Source organism: Zingiber officinale, chromosome 3A (assembly GCF_018446385.1).
Source record: "Zingiber officinale cultivar Zhangliang chromosome 3A, Zo_v1.1, whole genome shotgun sequence".
Classification (NCBI taxonomy): Eukaryota; Viridiplantae; Streptophyta; class Magnoliopsida; order Zingiberales; family Zingiberaceae; genus Zingiber; species Zingiber officinale.
Window position 1 is genome coordinate 53,316,294 of NC_055990.1, and position 19,122 is coordinate 53,335,415.

The 19,122-nt window shown below is 44.9% G+C and overlaps 2 protein-coding genes across 2 annotated transcripts; both read left to right on the plus strand.

Moving 5' to 3' along the window:
- Positions 1-1,653: 1,653 nt before the first annotated feature.
- On the plus strand, positions 1,654-12,836 carry LOC122051890. The gene is made up of 2 exons (XM_042613206.1): positions 1,654-2,119; positions 12,208-12,836. The coding sequence occupies exons 1-2, from the start codon at positions 1,719-1,721 to the stop codon at positions 12,713-12,715; spliced, it is 909 nt and encodes a 302-aa protein (XP_042469140.1). The 5' UTR covers positions 1,654-1,718; the 3' UTR covers positions 12,716-12,836.
- A 487-nt stretch (positions 12,837-13,323) lies between these two features.
- LOC122050420 lies at positions 13,324-14,262 on the plus strand. Its single transcript, XM_042611324.1, has one exon. The coding sequence runs from the start codon at positions 13,324-13,326 to the stop codon at positions 14,260-14,262; it is 939 nt and encodes a 312-aa protein (XP_042467258.1).
- The last annotated feature ends 4,860 nt before the right edge of the window (positions 14,263-19,122 follow it).

The following is a 19,122-nucleotide window of genomic DNA, read 5'->3' on the forward strand; positions in this document are numbered from 1 at the left end:
CAAATATATACAAAATATAGAATTTGCAAAATAATAAAACATCATCTTCGACTTCAACGCGATTGCCATAAAATTTAAGCAACTCCTCAATTCTTGATCTAGTAGCTTCTTTTTTGTTTGAGAAGTAAGTTAGAAAAAGGTCACTGGATGCTTTAGCTGAATCAATCGGAATTGAAGCTCCTCGGTCTGCAATACCGAGCAGCAATGAAACGTCTCCTCTTGTGAAGCAAACCGGAACACCTGACCAAGTTAAATTATTATTAGAATTCTACCAACACATACAAAAGTATTAGGAACACCGTGGACATGATACAATGTCATATCAAGAACTGATACTCCATCGTATCAGGCCCACATTGGGCCTGATACGATGCCGTATCAGCCCCAAGTTTAGCAAACGCTTAAATTTTACCATACAACTACTTTGTAATTAAAATACAAATTTATAAATTGTACCTGAGAATCTAAAGGTTTGACTACTTGAATCCCAATTTTCAAATATATTTACCAAAATCCCACGGATGTGCTGCATATCTTCTATGTCCAAAAAAATACGAAAGGGTGACTGTTTGATCAGCACTATGTGTCGGTCATGTAAAATAACACCGCCTCCATGCGCTCCTTTCTTCGTGGATGGTTGAAAAAAACTTTTAAAGTGACCGAGGACACTGTTCCAATGCAGTTTCTGTCCAACATCAACTGAACCCTATACTTTATAAAAATAAAAAAATTTAAATCATACTAGTTCAGCTTCTCAATATCACAGAGTTTGTAAAATGATAACCTTTACAGCTAATTGATGTGGCGAGGATGATGATTCGCCCGATCGACGTCTTTGCGCCATTATGATACTAGCTGATTAATGTAATGTAAACCCTAGAATCCTTCATTGATGGCTCACGAACACTCTTGGTTTTTAATTAAACTGAAATGCTAGCTAGATGGCGCTTGAGAAAAACTCGAACTGATGGCTCACGAACACTAAACTAGGGTTTCACAAGACTGAGCTGCACTCGCATGTCACGAAGGAGGGAAGTACCCTAATGATCGTTTTTTTTTTAATATCTAAGTTTTTTAAAAATATGGTTCGGATGCCTGGGAATTGATGACTGATCAGAGGTGTTGGTTGGCGGTAGGGTTATATTCGGTAATATATATCACTTACCTGTGCCTTTTGGTAAATATAAAATCATAATGTGCTTTTTGATAAATATATTAACTGTAGTACGTCTTTTGATAAATTACCGACCGAAACTTTATGCGCGCGACAGCAGCATTTAGAGGACGATTGGAGCCGAGCGTGGTCATCTTTCACGAGTAAGACGGTGCCGCATTCTCCATGCGTGCAGTTCGCCTCCGAATCAAATAACCAACATTATAAATCATAATTTGAACCAAACTTGTACTAAATATTTTTTTATCATCGACTCTGTTGATAAAGGGAGTCAACGACGGAATTTGAAGCGGTGGCAGCTTCTGGAATCAAAGCCTAAATATTTTCTAATATCCTTTATCCGAATAATTTTTGAAAATTCAAAAATTAATCTAAATTAAAGTTTTCTATTCTGGGAGTGGCCCTCGGTCACCTCGCTGGTCCCACTGAGACCATTTTTAACCGGACACTTTCACTTAATATCTCGAATGCTATTCCTATATCTTCGCTAAAATGGATCTGTTCCCGTAGCGCCGAAAAGAGTTTGCTTTTTCCTCCCCTTCTCATGGCTTTCCTTCTCCCTCTCACCGATACACCCTCAAAGCCTCCCATCAAACGCCAATACTTCGGTCGGACGATTGCCGGCACGTGCGGTCCACGCAAGAGAACTCCGGCATCGTGCTCTGCTCGTGGTCCGGTCAAGGACGAGGTCAGGGAGAGGGTTATTAGGGTTTGCGATCCCCTGCGAAGCGGCGGCCTTGTCCTGTCTCCGATTCCGTCCCTTACGCTCCTCGGCAGTGTTTCGCCTTCTTCGCTCCCGTCTCCATCCCTCAAGCCGGAACAGCAGATGGACGATGAGGAGGAGGAGAAGCAACGGTATTATGTTAACATGGGATATGCAATTCGCTCCTTGAGGGAGGACTTTACTGATATCTTCCAGAGGGAACCCAACTTTGAGATTTATAGGTTCGATATCCCTCTTCCTTCTTGTTTTTGGTTTATGGAGAATGATTTTTTTTTTTTTAGTAATTTAGTTTTCAATAATTGATTTATCGGAAATAATTTGTCCTGGTAAGAACCGCTTGAAAGCTTATTTTATCGACAAATCACAACATGTAAAGACAGCGTGCCAACTATTTAAAGCTGATTTGGAGCTCGATTCGGGTAAATTGGTTGAAGGTAGGTCAAGGTCAGCTGTAGTAAGAGAGGGAGATGGATTGCTTCAGCCTAGTTGTGTAGGTCATGCTTGGGACGAAATAGTTTAGAAGAATGTCATTGATTTGGTTGAACTAGAGGCTGAACAACCAAGGGGGAAGATTTAAGGCGTATGGGGAAGAGCTGAATGACTAATGCAAGGTGGATGTTCCTATCTGCAGTTGGTGAAGATGGACAGCTGATGAGATGGCGTGCGCGCTGACCGCAAGAAGACCTTGAACGGGAGGAATCTCCCGCCGCGACCAAGCCTACCATGTCATAGAGAATGGAGGGAGAAGAAAACGTCAGTATACGGGCCAGGGAGGGGTTCTGGCGCAGTCACTCCAACGCTCAAGTTAGTAATGAGGCTAAGTAATGATAATTGAAGAATCACTAGGAATAATTAAGAGCAACTCGAAAAATTTACTTACACGTGAGGAAGAGACCCCTTTATATAGTGTTGTTTCTCTTAGCACACATCACGAGGCATATTTCTATAATTATTTCCATACTGCCCAAATTGCACCGACCAGTTTCTTCGTACAACTAGTGGAAACGCCTACTATACTCAGAGAATATTCTAGTGATTCTTTGACGACGACCGTTATATGTGGCATTAAAAGACCTATCAAGCTAATGGGTCGAATAGGCTGACGGACTGTTATCCCATAATAGTGGGCTTTTTGGGGCTTTTAGGCCTTGATGGACTCTGGTGATGTTCCTGCAATGCCCCTAACCTTTCATTTTATCCGATCTGACCCCACTCCCAATCAAATTTGATCGGATAAAAGGGACTGGGTACTAGTACAGTTTAGATGACTTTTGACGACTCAATCTATCCGGCGGTTGCCATATACTCCCAGAAAGTCATGTCCTATTGGACATGGAGTTTGGTCGGATCTGAGGAGAGAGATTTATCCTATCGAGCCATGAGTCAACTACTGAAAAGCATCCGCTCATATCTGTATAGGAAAACCTTCCCTTATCTCGTCGGAAGACCTCGAGGGTGTCACCACCCATGGCTGTTCGAGTGGTCTTTGTCCCATCAGGGATCAAGGGATTATGGGATTATCTCCTTACCCCCTTCTTTCTTCTTGAGGGGTTAGGTTAATCCTTCTTATTAGTCTTTATGGGTTGGCTTGAGGCCTAAGTTGACCTCTTTTGGACTTTGACCACCACGTCAGTCAATACTCTTAACTTTAATACCCACTTTGGGGGTCTCACCTTACTCTTTGTATCACAAGTCTCCCCTTCAACTGCAAGTCTGAATGACTAGATCACTATGTGTTATCGTCTTCTCGCGACCTCCGATCGACTATTTTGCCTGAGCTGGTATTTTTCCACCACCCATGCTTCCCACTGCCATACTAGTGCCTCGAAAACATGCGTGTCATATGCCATAAATGTGTAGTAATGCTCGCACGAATATTAACACATGATGATGATGATTACTTTATCCCATCATTAACAAATGTCGCCCGTACTTTTCCGTCACGTGGCCCACGCCTGCAAAAAGACAAGCATATGAAACGACAGGCTACTATTGCGATTCAACGTGACATATGAATGTTAGGCTTCAACGGTGGTGATCTTCTCATCTCCTTCTCCCCTTTAGATCGGACGACGAGAGATTGAAGGCCTTAGGGTTTTCAAGGTTTTGAATGTTCGAAAACTCATTCACTGCTCATTCCCTTCCTCAACTCCCCTCCCCTGTGCCTTAGACACCGGCGATTTCACACTTCTGCCCATTCGTCTTCCCATGTAAGCTCCCTTCGCCTCTTAGGATTAACCTCTTCTTTATTTTACTTGGCCTAAGAAATTCCCCTCTATGTCCCCACCCTCTGATACACCTCCGCCCTCTCCGATATCAATGGAGGTGACCTAGACTAAATTAGACTAACCTACAAGGTCCCTAAGGACCATAGGATCATCATCCCAATGCCAACGATGGTCTCCATTTGCCTCCTCTGGGGTTCTTCGCCTTGTTCAAAGATCATTTTATAGGCGGTCTTCGCTTTCCTCACCACCTCTTCTTCTCTGAGGTTACTCGTTACTTTCGACTCCCCCTTCAACAACTAGCACCCAATTCCTTCCGTCTGCTCTGTGGGATTGTGATCATCTTCCGATTGTTTCGTCTCCCCCTCAATCCTTACATTTTCCATTATTTCTACTACCTTAAGAAAATCGAACTGGGGGTTTTCATCTACTAGGCTCGAATGAAGGCTGCCCCTCTTTGATACAATGTCTTCTTCAAATAAGGGCGGGAAATCCCACTATATTTTTATTAAGCTTGTTCCTCCCATTTCTTGGCCGACTGATGGTTGATGAATATGCCCCCGCCACCGAAGCTCGGGGACTTCCGAGCGGAGCCTACATTAGTGATGGTGGCCTGCTTGAAGTTTAATATAAATATCTTACTTCAGGAGGGCATATTGTATATGTTTGGCCTAAGTCCCATCGAATCCGGGCTGACCTACTCGTTTGGTAAGATGTTTATGATTCAAACTTCTAGTTTTTCTAACTGCGGCCTTTTCTGTTATTTGCAATTGCAACTAAAACTATGTGGAAAGACATCCTTGGCGAGCCCCGTTAGGCTTAATGACGAGCTAAATAATCGAGTGGAGATTTAGTTGGAACTGCACAGCTCCCAACAAACCAGTTCTTTCGTTGCAGTGGAGGACAGTGATGTTGTTGCCAATACTGAATAACTACCCCCTCTTCGCCCTTTTATAGTCCTAGTATCTGGACCCTTGGGATCACCAAATGATGCTGAGCCTCTTGCAACGAGGCGAAAAAAGCGTCGTTTGGTAAAAATCGAGGATCAAGCTCCTTCATCATCTTTTGGGCTGCACCCCCTCCTTCGTTTGAGGGGGCCCGCTCATACAGGTACTTGATCCCTCGCCGCCAACAGTGGATGAGACCACTAGCGAGCCTTTGATCGACTGTTCACTGGCCCATATTTCTCTTGCTCCCCTAACACCCCGACTACCTCCGATCAGAGCCACACCAAAGGACCTCCCGACCCCCCGCCCCCAGAATCATCCACAGGGCCTCTTCTACGGGCCCCTGGTGTCACCATGATGCTTCCCTCCCAGAGAGGAGCTGTCCTTTCTGAACCAGAATCCTTCGCAGTTCTCTGTCTTTTAAAGCTGAGGAGCTCCATTGTCCATTCCTATTAGGACGGTATGGATCTTATTCACAAACAAACATCCATTGGGCGGAGGATTGTTTCTCTTAAGAGCTTACATAGGTAGGTTATTTATTTTGTTATAAACTTGTAATTGCAATTTTTATGCGACTGGCCAGTGTTTGATAGTTGGGATGGGCCTAAGCTACCACTTGGTTGAAACGTCCTGTGCCCACAGAGAAGTGGAAACACGATTGGCAGTGTTAGAGGTGGCTCAGGCAAACTCCCCAGGCTGGGAGGAAAGTTGGGCGAAAGTGACATCCTTGAAGGCCGATCTGGTTAAACAGAGTGAACTTCTTGAACACGCTGCTCAGCTTGTGGAGGAGGAGAAGAAAAAGAACGTCTCCAACTTGGTTACTTTGGAGAAGCTTCAGCGCCAACTCAGCATATCAGAATCTAAGCTGAAGTCAGAGAGCACTCAGAGACAGACAAGAAAATCGTAGAGGTCAAGGCCCTATTCGCCCAACTTAAAGAGCTTACATTGACCCACGAAGCAGAGTTGGATGGCAAAGCATCCGAGCTGCTTTCCAAAGACGCTAAGCTGGAAGGTCTTAGAACCGAGCTGGAGAACTACAAGCTTGGGGAGGTAGATCGCTATGAAGCGAAGAGGGTGGAGTATCTTCGGTCTCAAGCCTTTTACGATCTCCTGAACCAAAGGACCTTAAAAATGTTCAGGTTTGGGGCCGATGGTGCCCTCAAACATTTGAGAGAGGGCGGCCACCTCACCCGGCCTACAAAAGATATTTGATGACATCCCGATAATGCCTTCCCTGACTTTGCATGACATTTTTGTACTTCTTAGAACCTATTCTGATAGGTGTTTGTTTCTTCTCCTATTTTATTTTGAAATGACGTTATGAAACTTTACCCTCATGACCTTAGTCGATTTTTGGCCATTTGTATTCTTATTAGTTGTTTACTTTTACTTTACAAATACCTGAGCACTTATCCAGTATGATCACAACATTAAGTTTCCCCATATAACAAAAGACTATGCAAATCTTTTAGGGAGAATACGAACAACTTCTCCATCGCGTGTCAGGTGTGAGTGAGTGGTTTCATTTTTCTGGAGGGTGGAGCCTACTTTTGCCTATATTGCTCAAAGGGTGAGCAGACAAATATCCCAAAGCCAAGCGAGCGACTGGGCATTTCGATATTGACTGGGCAAATGTGAGTACACCATTCTCGATTAAGTATAAACAGGAAGGTAGCTGATCGAGTGATTGTATATAATAGGACCAAAGGAATAGGACGACCGAGCAAGCGACGTGGTGATCTTTCCTTAAGAGCGCGGGGAACTCCGCTTATAACTTGGTACTAAGGCACAAGAGTCTAGGATGTTTTTATTCGATCGAATGGTCGTTAGGCACAGGAACTCCGCTTATAACATGACGCTAAGGCACGAGATATTTTTATCTGATCGGACGGTTGTTAGGCACAGGGAACCCACTTATAACTTGGCGCTAAGGCACAAGAGTCTAGGATGTTTTTATTCGATCGGATGGTCGTTAGGGTTGTAAATGAATTAAACATTTGTGAACAAACTTAGTGTTTGACTTGATAAAAGTTTGTTTATGTTCGTTCAATATACACAATATCAATTAAATAAATAAGCTTGAATAACTTGTTACACTAAATAAGCAAGCTTGAACACTTAAGTGTTCAGCTTGTTAATGTTCATAAACAACGTTCGTGAATTGAGAGCTCAATAACTAATCAAACAAGTAAAATTTCAAGCAATCAAACAAGCTTGAATTGAGAGTTCAATAACATCTTAACGAATCAAGCTCCAACTAAATTCAAACCAAGCTTAAATTGAGAGCTCGATAACATCTAAACAAGTCAATCTCAAGCCATGATTCAAATAAGCTCAAGCTCATAAAAAATAAAGTAAGCCAAACTTGAACAATCATTTCACAAGCTTGGTTCATTTTAAGCTCGGCTCGGTTATCTTATCAAATAAGTTTGAACAACCCAAAGCTCAGCTTGGGTTGGCTTGTTTACAGCTCTAACGGTCGTTAGACACGGGGAACCTACTTATAATTTGGCACTAAGACACAAGAGTATGAGACGTTTTTATCTGACTGGACAGTCGTTAGGCACGGTGACTCTGCTTATAACTTGGCACTAAGGCACAAGAGTCTGGGACGTTTTTATCCAACCGAACGGTCGTTAGGCATGGGGAACCTTGCTTATAACTTGACGCTTAGGCATAAGAGTCTGGGACGTTTTTATCCTACCAGACGGTTGTTAGGCATAGGGAACCAGCTTATGACTTGACACTAAGGCACAAGAGTCTGGGATGTTTTGCTTTTAAGCGCAACTCGCCTGCATTATCATTAAGCATAGACATCCAACAAGATATATATTTGTGTAGTATAAGCATGTCCTCAAGTTCGGTAAGGCTGGAGATGGTTAGTGCTCCATGGCTAGAGTTGATGAAGATGGATAGATGATGAGATGGCGTGCACGCTAACCGCAAAAAGACCTTGAACGGGGGGAGTTTCTGGTCGCGACCTTGCATGCCACGTCACAGAGAATGGAGGGAGAAGAAAATGTCAGTAGAGCTAGCGAGGGGTCCCTGGCACAGTCACTCAAACTCTCAAGTTAGCAAGGAGGTCTGAGCAATGGTAATCGAAGAACAGTGATGAGGAATAATGGAGAGCAACGGGAAAAACATGCGCGTGAGGAAGGGACCCCTTTATATAGGGTTGTTTCTCTTAGCACACATAACAAGGCATATTGCTATAATAAAACCAACCATACTTATACTGCCCAAATTGCACTGACCAGTTTTTGCATATCTGGTGGAACGCCCACTGTATTGGCTATAGAGAATATTCCAGTGATTATCTGACAGCGACCGTTATATGTGGTGTTAAAAGACCTATCGAGCTAACAGGCCGAACGGGCTGACGGGCTGTTATCCCATAACGATGGGCTTTTCGGAGCTTTTAGGCCTTCATGGGCTTTGATGATGTTCCTGCAGCAACCCTAACCTTTCATGTTATTCGATCGGACCTCACTCCCAATCAAATCCAATCGCATAAAAGGGACTGGGTACTAGTATGGTTTAGATGACTTTCGACAACTCAATTTATCCGGCAGTTGCCATCTACTCGGCCAGAAAGTCCGGTCAAACCTATAGGACCCCATGTCCGATTGGACATGATTAACCATTGAAAAGCATATGCTTGGATCTGTAAGGGAAACCTTTCCTTATCTCGTCGGAAGACCTCGAGGGTGTGACCACCCATTGCTGTTTGAGTGGTCTTTTGTCCAACCAAGGATTAAGGGATTATCCCCTTACCCCTTCTCTCTTCTTGAGGGGTTAGGTTAATCCTTCTAATTAGTCTTTATGGGCGGACTTGAGGCCTAAGTTGACCCCTTTTGGACTTTGACCACAACATTAGCTAATACTCTTAACTTCAATACTCACTTTGGGGCACCCACCCTACTCACCGTATCAATGGAAAAAGACGGAGGTAGATCAGAAGTAGACCGAAGTGGAGATGGGCATGGACATATGCCAACATCTTAGCAAGGTATTGAAAGCTGATTCGAAGTAGAGGTGTCAATAGGTCATACTTATGCCAAGCACAACCCAAGCTTGGGCCTGTCTATGCTCGGACCAAAGCCCACCTTGGCTTGAGTTTTGCCCAACCTAGCTCTTTTCAAACAATGCTTGGTTTAGACACTCTAAGACCAATTATTTTTTTTAATGTTAAACCTTTTAGTTAATACTTCAAAATTATTAAATAATTAATAAAAAAAAATATATTTTGAAAAATCATTAATAATAGTATTATTATTTTTTTTATTAACTATGTTTAATATTAATAGATAAATTTTAGAATTGTTTTTAAAAAGATTAAAATTGAACTATACATGAAATAGGCCAAGCTCAACTCGCGAGTCATACCTTGTTCGAAACTGGATTGTGCTCAGTCTATGAACTGCATAGGTGCTACTTGGCTTAAACCTGTTGATGGTGTCGGGCCTTCAAACCAGGCTGGGCGACAAGTGACCCATCCCATTTGACACCTCTAGTTCTAGGCAATAGGAGCTCAACCCAGTTTAACATGTAGATGGTCCTAACCACCGAGACTTTTGGCATTAAAATAATATTAAAATAGAAAATGAAATTATGTATGTATGTATGTGTATATATACATACGTATACATACATACATGTGTGTATACATATATACAATACATGCATATGTATTTATATTCCAATTGTATCCCTAATCAATTTCACAAACATAAAGAAACAATTCATAATTGACAAGAACTAAAATTGAACCATTTCATATTTCACATTACATAAATGAAGAAAATCGAAATCACAACAAAGTATAAAATTCAATAATTCAGTCATAAATCCAAATTGTCAGAAAATACATAGCAAATTTATAATTAGTGTCATGATAAAATATAGATTAGATGACTAGTATCACATTATAATCAAATTAACCAATAACTTATAATTTTTTTTAGAGTTGCCTAGACCACCTAGGTGCTTCTCTTGGGCTGTCCAGGTCGTCTAGGCAGTCCACCTAGGCTACTTTTGAAAGGGCTGCCTAAGAGGAGCTCCCTAACCACTAGGTGAAGCGGTCCCTTATTGCATCCAACTAGGTGGCTACTTAGAATCCCATTTAGAAGAATACATCTAAGGGGTCTATGGACATAATAGGTAATCCATCGTTTGGCTTAACCAATCATGTGTCACTTCCCCATTCATTGTTGCCTGAATACACTAATTGAGCTTTGTTCACACCATTACCAATCATGCACGTGTTAACATCAGTGATTCCTGGAGTATGTATTTTTGGCCACACCAACTTTCTTATTCTCCATTCTCCCATCTCTGAATTTCATTTGTGTTAGTAGGTTAGTGAGATTAAATGTCCCATGATATGAATGATTATATCAGTGGTTCTGTTTTTTTTTTTCTAGATAACTACATGCTTTTGATTCACATTATCGGAATTTGTTCAGCACCCAAACCAGGAACTATAGCATTGGCTAGGTAAATACAATGTGTTTAAAATTTGATAATGAAGTCAATATATCTAATTTTGGATGATGAAATTGGATATACAACATAAACACTAACTTATTACGGCATTTTGTTTGTACAACTCTCCTAACTGAGGATTTCTGGAGTATAAACCCTGAACTCGATAATGAAACTATATTCAGATAAGGTAAAAAGATATGGACTAGTAAATGAGAACTCATATCTTAGTGATTCAACTTGAGATTGCAAAAATTTAGGCAATCCATTAGAAATAATTTTGCAGTTTGAGATCTTTAAAGGAAATGACGTTGAAGTCAGATAATCTCAGGAGAACTGGAACTTGAGTGTGAATTAGATTTGAATGTCTCACATTCCTGGCTCAGTGATGGATCACCAAAAATTAAATTTAGTCTATCTAGGTAGAGGTCGTGGCTTAGAATACTTATGTTACTGTCAAGATTTCAGAGCCTCTAGACTATGTGAAAAGGCTATACAATATCCTTGGGAGATCTTCCACTAAGAACATCGGAACCCTCAGAAACCAAGTAGTTTCTGACTAACCAGATTGATCAGTTCCACTTTAGAAAGCTCTTTGGTTTTCTGTTATTTAAGTTTATAATGGACTTGTTGTCCCCATAAGGAAAGTGCATAATGAAGTTTTAATACTAACTTTGCACGAAGTGAAAGACCCATTTGAAGTAGGGTCTTAATGCAACAAAAATAGACGATTTTAAAATAAATTGGTGCAATAAAATAAACCAGACCATGGTCTACATATTTATTGTCAATTTCTCCAACTGAAGACCATTATTCATGACAGCATTAAGATGGCCAATATTTATTCAGCTGTATGATGCATAATTTTGGCATGCCCGGTTTCATAAAGTGACTTAAGTGAGAAATAACCTTTTCATTGTTGGAGGACTTTCAATCAATGTCAAATATTCAACTATCATATAGGTTTATGATATTTGAATTGCACGTGCTGCATCATTTCAGTGTTCTAAGGTTAGGGTGCCAAAGCTGGTAACTAGTCACCAATGGTTTAGATGCTTCCAGAAATAGATATGCAAATCAATTGTCATATAGACAATGTTACTTCTTCCAAAATTTGACATCAAGCTGAGGTGTTTCCCAACAAAGAGGACCATAAGTCAAAACTAGATGTGTCTCACCGATAACACTTGTGCCCTTCCACATGAGACCATCTTCTGATGATATGATTTTTAGAAAAACATATTATTTTATGTCTCCTCATCATCTCAATGTCAATCAGAACACATGTTTCTCTTTAGTATTAGTGTCTACCATTGACAATCCAATGTTGTGAGTAGCAATGTCAACCCTTGAGCGCACCTTGGTCGTTTTCATATGCTGCTTTAGAATACATTAGATTTTTTGTGTATGCCATATTGCCTCTCCAGAAGAATGCTCGCTGCCAATCAACCTTTAATATTTTCTATTACTTATCTGACAATGCATTTGGTTTATAGCAGCACGATGTGTTGGGTAAGTAGCTGACACTGTTTTAAACATTGTTGAATGTTACTGTATCCAATTATGATTTGGAAATGTTTGACTAGCATATGTGTTGCATAATTTCTAACTATTAATTATCCTGGCTGAGATTCATGTTTTGTTTTGGTTCAGGGATGATATTGTCTTCAAAGATCCTTTGAACTCCTTTGTTGGGATAGACAATTACAAACGTATATTCTGGGCACTTAGATTCACTGGAAGTATTTTCTTCCGAGTTATAAGTATCAATATCGTGAGCATATGGCAGCCTGTAGAGAATATAATAATGATTCGCTGGATTGTTCACGGTGTTCCTAGGGTGCCTTGGGAGAGCCATGGCCGGTTCGATGGGAACTCCGAATACAAACTCGACAAGAATGGAAAGATCTATGAGCATCGTGTAGACAATGTTGCTCTTAATACACCAACCAAGTTCAAGGTATTACCAGTGGAGGAGCTGATTCAGTTGCTTGGTTGTCCATCGACACCAAAGCCAACATATTTTGAGTCACCACCGCCCAAAGGCATTTCTTGCTTGCCATTTTTGTTTAGATTCTCGTGGATCAGATGCTACTTCGTACTCTACCTAATTATTGCATATAGACGTGCTACGAAGGACTGCGAACTCTCTGTACACTAATATTGCACTTATGACTGTATCGTGAATTTGATTTTGTATAGTGTAGAATAACGCTTTGTGTATATATTCTTAGATTTGTTGTTGCATATTCTGATAGAAAAACGTTTCGTGTAAATATTCATAGAATTGTTGTTTCTTGAATCTGTTTGTTTAAATCACTGGCATTCACCGGACCAGTTGGACACCTCTAAACTCTTCTTTGATTACTATAATCCGTTCCTAACCTTATGGGTGTTAAAAATAGATCCGATCCACTCATTTGATCCGAGTTGACTTGAAGAATATCTAGTTAGGGTTGGAGATTTTTAGGTCTAAGTTCGGATTGATTTGAATTTGGATTTTATTTTAGGGGTTTCAATTGGGTTAAATTAACCGTGTGAGTTGCCTCGAAGAATATATTGGAGGTTTTTAGGTCAGGTTCGAATTGGCTTGGATTTAAATTTTAGGAGTTTTAATTGGGTTAAATTAACAGTGCGGGCTAATGATCAACGCCAACCAATCTTCCTCTTCTCCCCTATCTGTCTTCCATCTCAGTTTCGTCTTCTAACTCGTTTGACAGATAAAGTTGGTAAAATACAGCAAAACGCAACTAATGATATACAGATGGCATGATGATTCATGGCATGGTCCTTTCCTTGTTTCATCCAATTCTGCCATCCTCATTCGACGACAAATCTCTCATGGAAGCACCCTATTGGCTGCTGCTTTTCTCCCTCTTCCTTTCCTTCTTCCCCTTTAACACCGCGGCGCTCGACATTGCTATCCTGAGCGCCACCGTCCGCGACAGAGCCTTCGGCGTGTTGGCCCGCCGCCGAACCGGCGTCGCCTACTCGGTGCCTTTGCCTTCCGACCTCTCCGGCGCCTCCGCCTCCGTCGAACGCATTCGGAGCGGCATCTTATGGACCGCCGGCGCTCGCCTCGGGTCCGTCAGCGTCCCGCCGCGGACGACGACGGCGCCGTTTGTGAGAAGACTCGCATTCGTCTACCAGGACCTCGGTAACCGGTCGTCGTCCTTCTTCGACGGCGTCCGTGGGTACGCCCTCGCGTCGCCGGTCGTCGGGTTGAAAGCCTACGACGCGTCGTTGCATCCCGGAGAGGAGGTTGGGCTGAGGACTCTCGGCGAGCCGATCATGGTCGCCTTCCCGAGAGTATCGTTGCCGGCGGGGGTAAATTCCACGGCGGCGATTAAATGCATGAGGCTCGGCGCGGCGGACGAGCTGGCCGATGCGGTGTCGGGGAACGCATGCGTGGCGAGGCAGACGGGGCACTTCGCGTTGGTGGTGGCGGCTGGGCCACGGCAGAATGGGGGGCGGAGGTGGTGGATGGTGTGGGCAGTGTGGTTCGGCGGTGGGGTCGTTGTGGTTGTTGTGGCGGTGGTGGTGGGAATCATGATGGTTAGGTGGAGGAGAAGGAAGAGAAGGGAGAGCATGGAGAGGGTGGCGGAGGACGAGGCAGCTCTGGGGACGGTGTGGGCAGGGAGGAGCAAGATGCCATCTGCTAGCATGTGCAGGACGGGGCCAGTGATTGAGGATGCAACTGCACCATGATTGGATTCCATTTACTGCATGCAACACAAACAATATGACACGCTTTGTATTTTTCTCAGAAACAAATTGTGTTTCAGGTGGAGCTAGTGAGTGAGCAGAAATCTATGTCGGTGGATTAGATCAGTATTTAAATTTTATACAACGAGGAGTTTTACGATTCCTAGTCACAATGCATGCTCCGTGGGAAAGATGGATGATCATGTTCGTACACTGAGTCAATAGAAACCGGAGACGTGACACTTTCTGCTGCTCTCAGATGCTTTTCACAGCGACGTAAGCCTCTGATGAACCTGCAACAAAGCCGGGCCGCGAAGGAGTTTCCGGCGACGACCCTCCGACGCTCAAATCAAGCGAAGGCAAGAAGCAACAAAATAGAGACTGTGGCTACAGTAGACGAGAAGAAAATCATACCTCCGTCGAAGTCCGGGTGTCTTTATATAGGACCCTGGAGAGACGCGTGCACGCTTCCCAAGGCGTGCGCTTTCCTCAAAGCATACATTGGAATGACTGTGTCAGAAAAACATGTCTGACACCATACCGCAATTGTCCGAACATATCTCTGTCATGGCAGCGGAAACTTCCTCCGTACGATCCTTAGTACGGTCCGGCCGCCGACCATGTTGCTTGTCGACGGCAGACGTCTCGAGAATGATATCACTAGCTGCCCCTTTTATCCTTTTCTAAGCCCCTTGTCTCTAATTGGGCCGGTCGGGCTGCTCGCTTGGCTTCCTGGGTGCCCGGGTATACACGCACCTCGGACCAGATGAGACTGCCGCTCGGTCACATACTAGGATGGGACATCGATTAGTTATTCTGCAGTTCGGCCGAGCAGCGTAGCTACTCGACATGGTGGTTTCTCTATAAAGGAGCTTGTGAGCGTCGGAAGCTCAACCCGAGGTCGAGCTGTCTTCGTGCCGGCCCGGGGTCTACTCAGGCCGGTCGGCCAGGAGACTCCCTCCTTGCTCGGTCGGACCTTTGACTCTCCCGTGTCATTGACCTCTTCCTCTGTGGGCCCCCGATCCTTACCACCGGATCACATGTCTTCCCTTCAAGTCTAGTAGAAGGAGGCGGCAAGTCCGACTGACTGGACCGTTGGCTTGGTGGCGTCTCTGACACTCGGCTGTCGATGTTATTGTCTATCCGATCGGGGACTACACGAATGAGTGATGTCGATCGGCACATCGCCGGTTAGCACTTAGCCAATTTTGTTTGCCAGTGGTTGTCACGCCGCTCCGGCGGTGGTCAATGCTAGTATCCCTAGAAACTCCTTGGAATTTGTGCAAATCCACGCCATTAAGGTTGAGCACGCGACCATGCCCACATAATGGTGCTCATTAAATACGACCTGTGAGCAGGCACCACGTGGTCGCGCAGCCGTCACCGCTTGCTCGAGTTGTCAGGGTTGATGTGACCTTTGGCTTTTTGAATTCGACGGTCGGATTCGCTCCTCGAATCTCGTGACCTGGATCAGACGGCTCCGGTCGATCGAGCCCAACATTTATAAGGGAATCTCCTCTTCCCCAGTCGCTTCACGTTATCGTGTGTGCACATCCGAGGGCTTTCGCTTACTCTCGTTCAGTGCTCCGACGAACTCGTTTCTCGGCGCTCCGGTGATCCCTCGCTTCCTCCTTCGGTTATATCTTCTGTAAGGCTCCCTCGCCCCTCTCCTTTCGGTTCTTTTGCGTTTTCTTTGCGCTTTCGTCGTATTCGTGCCCCCCTTAGACATTGTTCCGGCCATTCTTCTCCTTAACCTTTGCCATCTCTTGCTTCGGCCCTTGTCACCAATGGCCAGTTCCTCTTGCCAGTCCGACCTCGCCCCTGGCCTCTGGTATACCACCACAGAGAGTCGGTTCGATGAGAGGGATGCGCTGAGCCTCACCCGAACCTTCGAACTACCATCTGACCACAAACTAATACTAGCCACACCCTCCGATCGCCCACACGACCCTCCGACCGGCACTGTTTGCTTTTTTCGAGACCAGTTTGTGGCCGGTCTACGCTTTCCTATTCACCCGTTCATCCTTGAGGTGTGCAACTACTTCTACCTCCTGCTCAGCCAACTCGTCCCTAACTCCTTTAGGTTGATGTGCGGGGTAGTTGTCCTCTTTAGGCTGCACGACATTTCCTTAGTCCCCAAGACTTTCCACTATTTTTACTATCTCAAACAGTCCGAGTGGGACACTTTTCTCTTCCAATCGCGGATCGGTCTTGTTTTCTTCGACAAGATACCGACCTCGAACAAACATTGGAAAGAAAACTACTTCTACCTTCGCTTTCCCAAGCGGCCATCTTTCCGCACTAAATGGCAGACCAATGTGCCGAGCCCGCCGGACCTTGGTAAATACAAGAGCTAGCCAGATTACCTCCACGCAGCCAATCTGCCTACCGGGTAGAGATTCAACATTCACAAGCTGCTCTGTGAGGGGGTGTTGTACATATTCGGATTGAGCCCAATCCAAACAAAGCTTCCGAGTAGCATGGGTAAGTGTTTTCCTCATCCCCCTTCCTTTTGATCTAACTGATTTATTCTTCTTTTATGCATCCGATATCATGTGGCGTGCCAAGGCTACTGATCGGATGAGGTTGAAAGCTGCCGAGGTGGAGGCGGCGGCCGCTAAGGAGATGGCCGATCTGGGCATCGAACGGGTTGACTCACATGAGGGTGAAAGCGAAGAAGCTCCACCCGCGATCGGAGAGTCGGCCGTTCGGGTCCCTGCAACTGCATCGGTCGGTGATGCTATCTCGTTTGCCGGACAACCAGTGTCAGAAGAAGCACACTTGACCAAAGACTCACCATTGATAATACGCAAACGGAGCTGGACGGATCTCCACACCCAATCAGCTACATCTGTGGAACCGGTGACAGAGCAGGCCGGCGCCCCCTCTGCCGCAATCACCCTGGCCCCCGCTTCAGTTGAGGTCATATCTTCGGACCGCACTCCCTCCCAGCTGGATCTGCCTGTGGCTTCCCTTGGAGCGCAGCCCGTCAGTTCCCAGCCACGAGCTCATCTTCGGCTTAGGCGCTCTGGTATAATCTCTGCCCCACTCGGCGAGCCGTCTGGTCGCGCAGCTTCATCCCAGTCGGTTCCGAGCGACCGTCGAGTGGTTAAGGCCATCCTCCATTTCCCAACAGAAGAATTTTTTCTAGCGGTTGATCGGCCAGTTGCTCCGGAGCATCAGATCACTATCTGCGGACCGCTTGCCAAGATATGGGAGGACGCGAGGGCCCGCGTTTCCTTGATGACTCTTGGTCAGCTCGGAGACAACCATTTGCAGCAAACTACCGGGGTATGCTTTTTAACACACTACATGACTATTTACCTTGGTTCTTGATATTATATCATCTGAGCGCAGAACTAGGTAGAGAACATCGCGGTTAGCAACCGCCTGGCCGCGCTGGAGGAAGAGTTGAAGAAGCTCCAAATTTCTGGAGGGGCGCTGGCTCAGGGGCCTTCGTATGCCATGCTTCGGTCCAAGCTGACCAAAGCAGAGAAGCTACTTGCGGCCGAGCGGCACAAGTCCTCTGGCTTGGAAACCAGGGTAGCTGGGCTCAAAGCCCAGGTTAAGTCCCACGACCAGGAGATCAAGCTGGCCACCAACAGAAAGAATAGGGTCGTCTCCGATTTAGAAGCAAAGAATGTGCAGGCCCGAGCGTTGGTCAAAGAATTGGCCAACCTGCTATCCGCCGAGCGAGAAGGTCGATCGGCTGCTGAAGCTAAACTTCAAGGAGATAAGAAGGATCTCCAAGACGCTCTTGACGCTTCCCGAGCTGCACTAAAGGAATATCAAGATAGTGAATCGGGCCGCTTCGCGGTGATGAAGCAGAATTATTTCTGCTCGGATGAATTTGGCGAGAAGTTTAGCGATCGGCTAGTCTTGGCCTTTGAGGAAGCCATCCGGGCGACAACTGTCTATCTGAAGGCTAAGGGCCAACTCCCGGAGACGGCCTCTATCCCTCCCAAAGACTTTGCCGGACTGCTAGAAACCATCCCCGAGCCCATCTTTGAGGTCCTGGAGTGAGGAGTGTTTTTAACTTGTTTTTGTTTTTACGTTTTGAAGCTGCATCTGTATGCTCGCCGTTCAGCGAGTTAAAATTATCCGCTTTAATCTGACTTTCAACCTACTTGACTTTCAACTCCCGGAGACGGCCTCTATCCCTCCCAAAGACTTTGCCGGACTGCTAGAAACCATCCCCGAGCCCATCTTTGAGGTCCTGGAGTGAGGAGTGTTTTTAACTTGTTTTTGTTTTTACGTTTTGAAGCTGCATCTGTATGCTCGCCGTTCGACGAGTTAAAATTATCCGCTTTAATCTGACTTTCAATCTACTTGACTGTGTTATTTTTATACGATGCGTCAATATAAAATTTCATCTCTGCTAATGTTACTTCTTCGCACGCATTCTTCCCGAGTGGTATTCAGTAGTCTTCGGACCGGGGGGTTTATAGTCGCCGGTCCGACTCGGGGATTTAACGTCGCCGCTTGACGGTCTTCAAGCCGGGGTTTTTATAGTCGTCGGTCCGACTCTGGGATTTAACGTCGCCGCTCGACGGTCTTCAAGCCGGGATTTTTATAGTCGCCGGTCTGACTCTGGGATTTAACGTCGCCGCTCGACGGTCTTCAAGCCGGGGTTTTTATAGTCACCGGTCCGACTCTGAGATTTAACGTCGCCGCTCGACGGTCTTCAAGCCGGGGTTTTGTAGTCGCCAGTCCGACTCTGGGATTTAACGTCGTCGCTCGACGATCTTCGCTCGGCATAAATTGTTCCTTTGAATTTACTCCTGCGGTCAAAAGATACAACAGGATTGAACTTTATGAGTTACAATGGCATACCTTTCACCCAGCTCGGTACGGCTGGAGGTG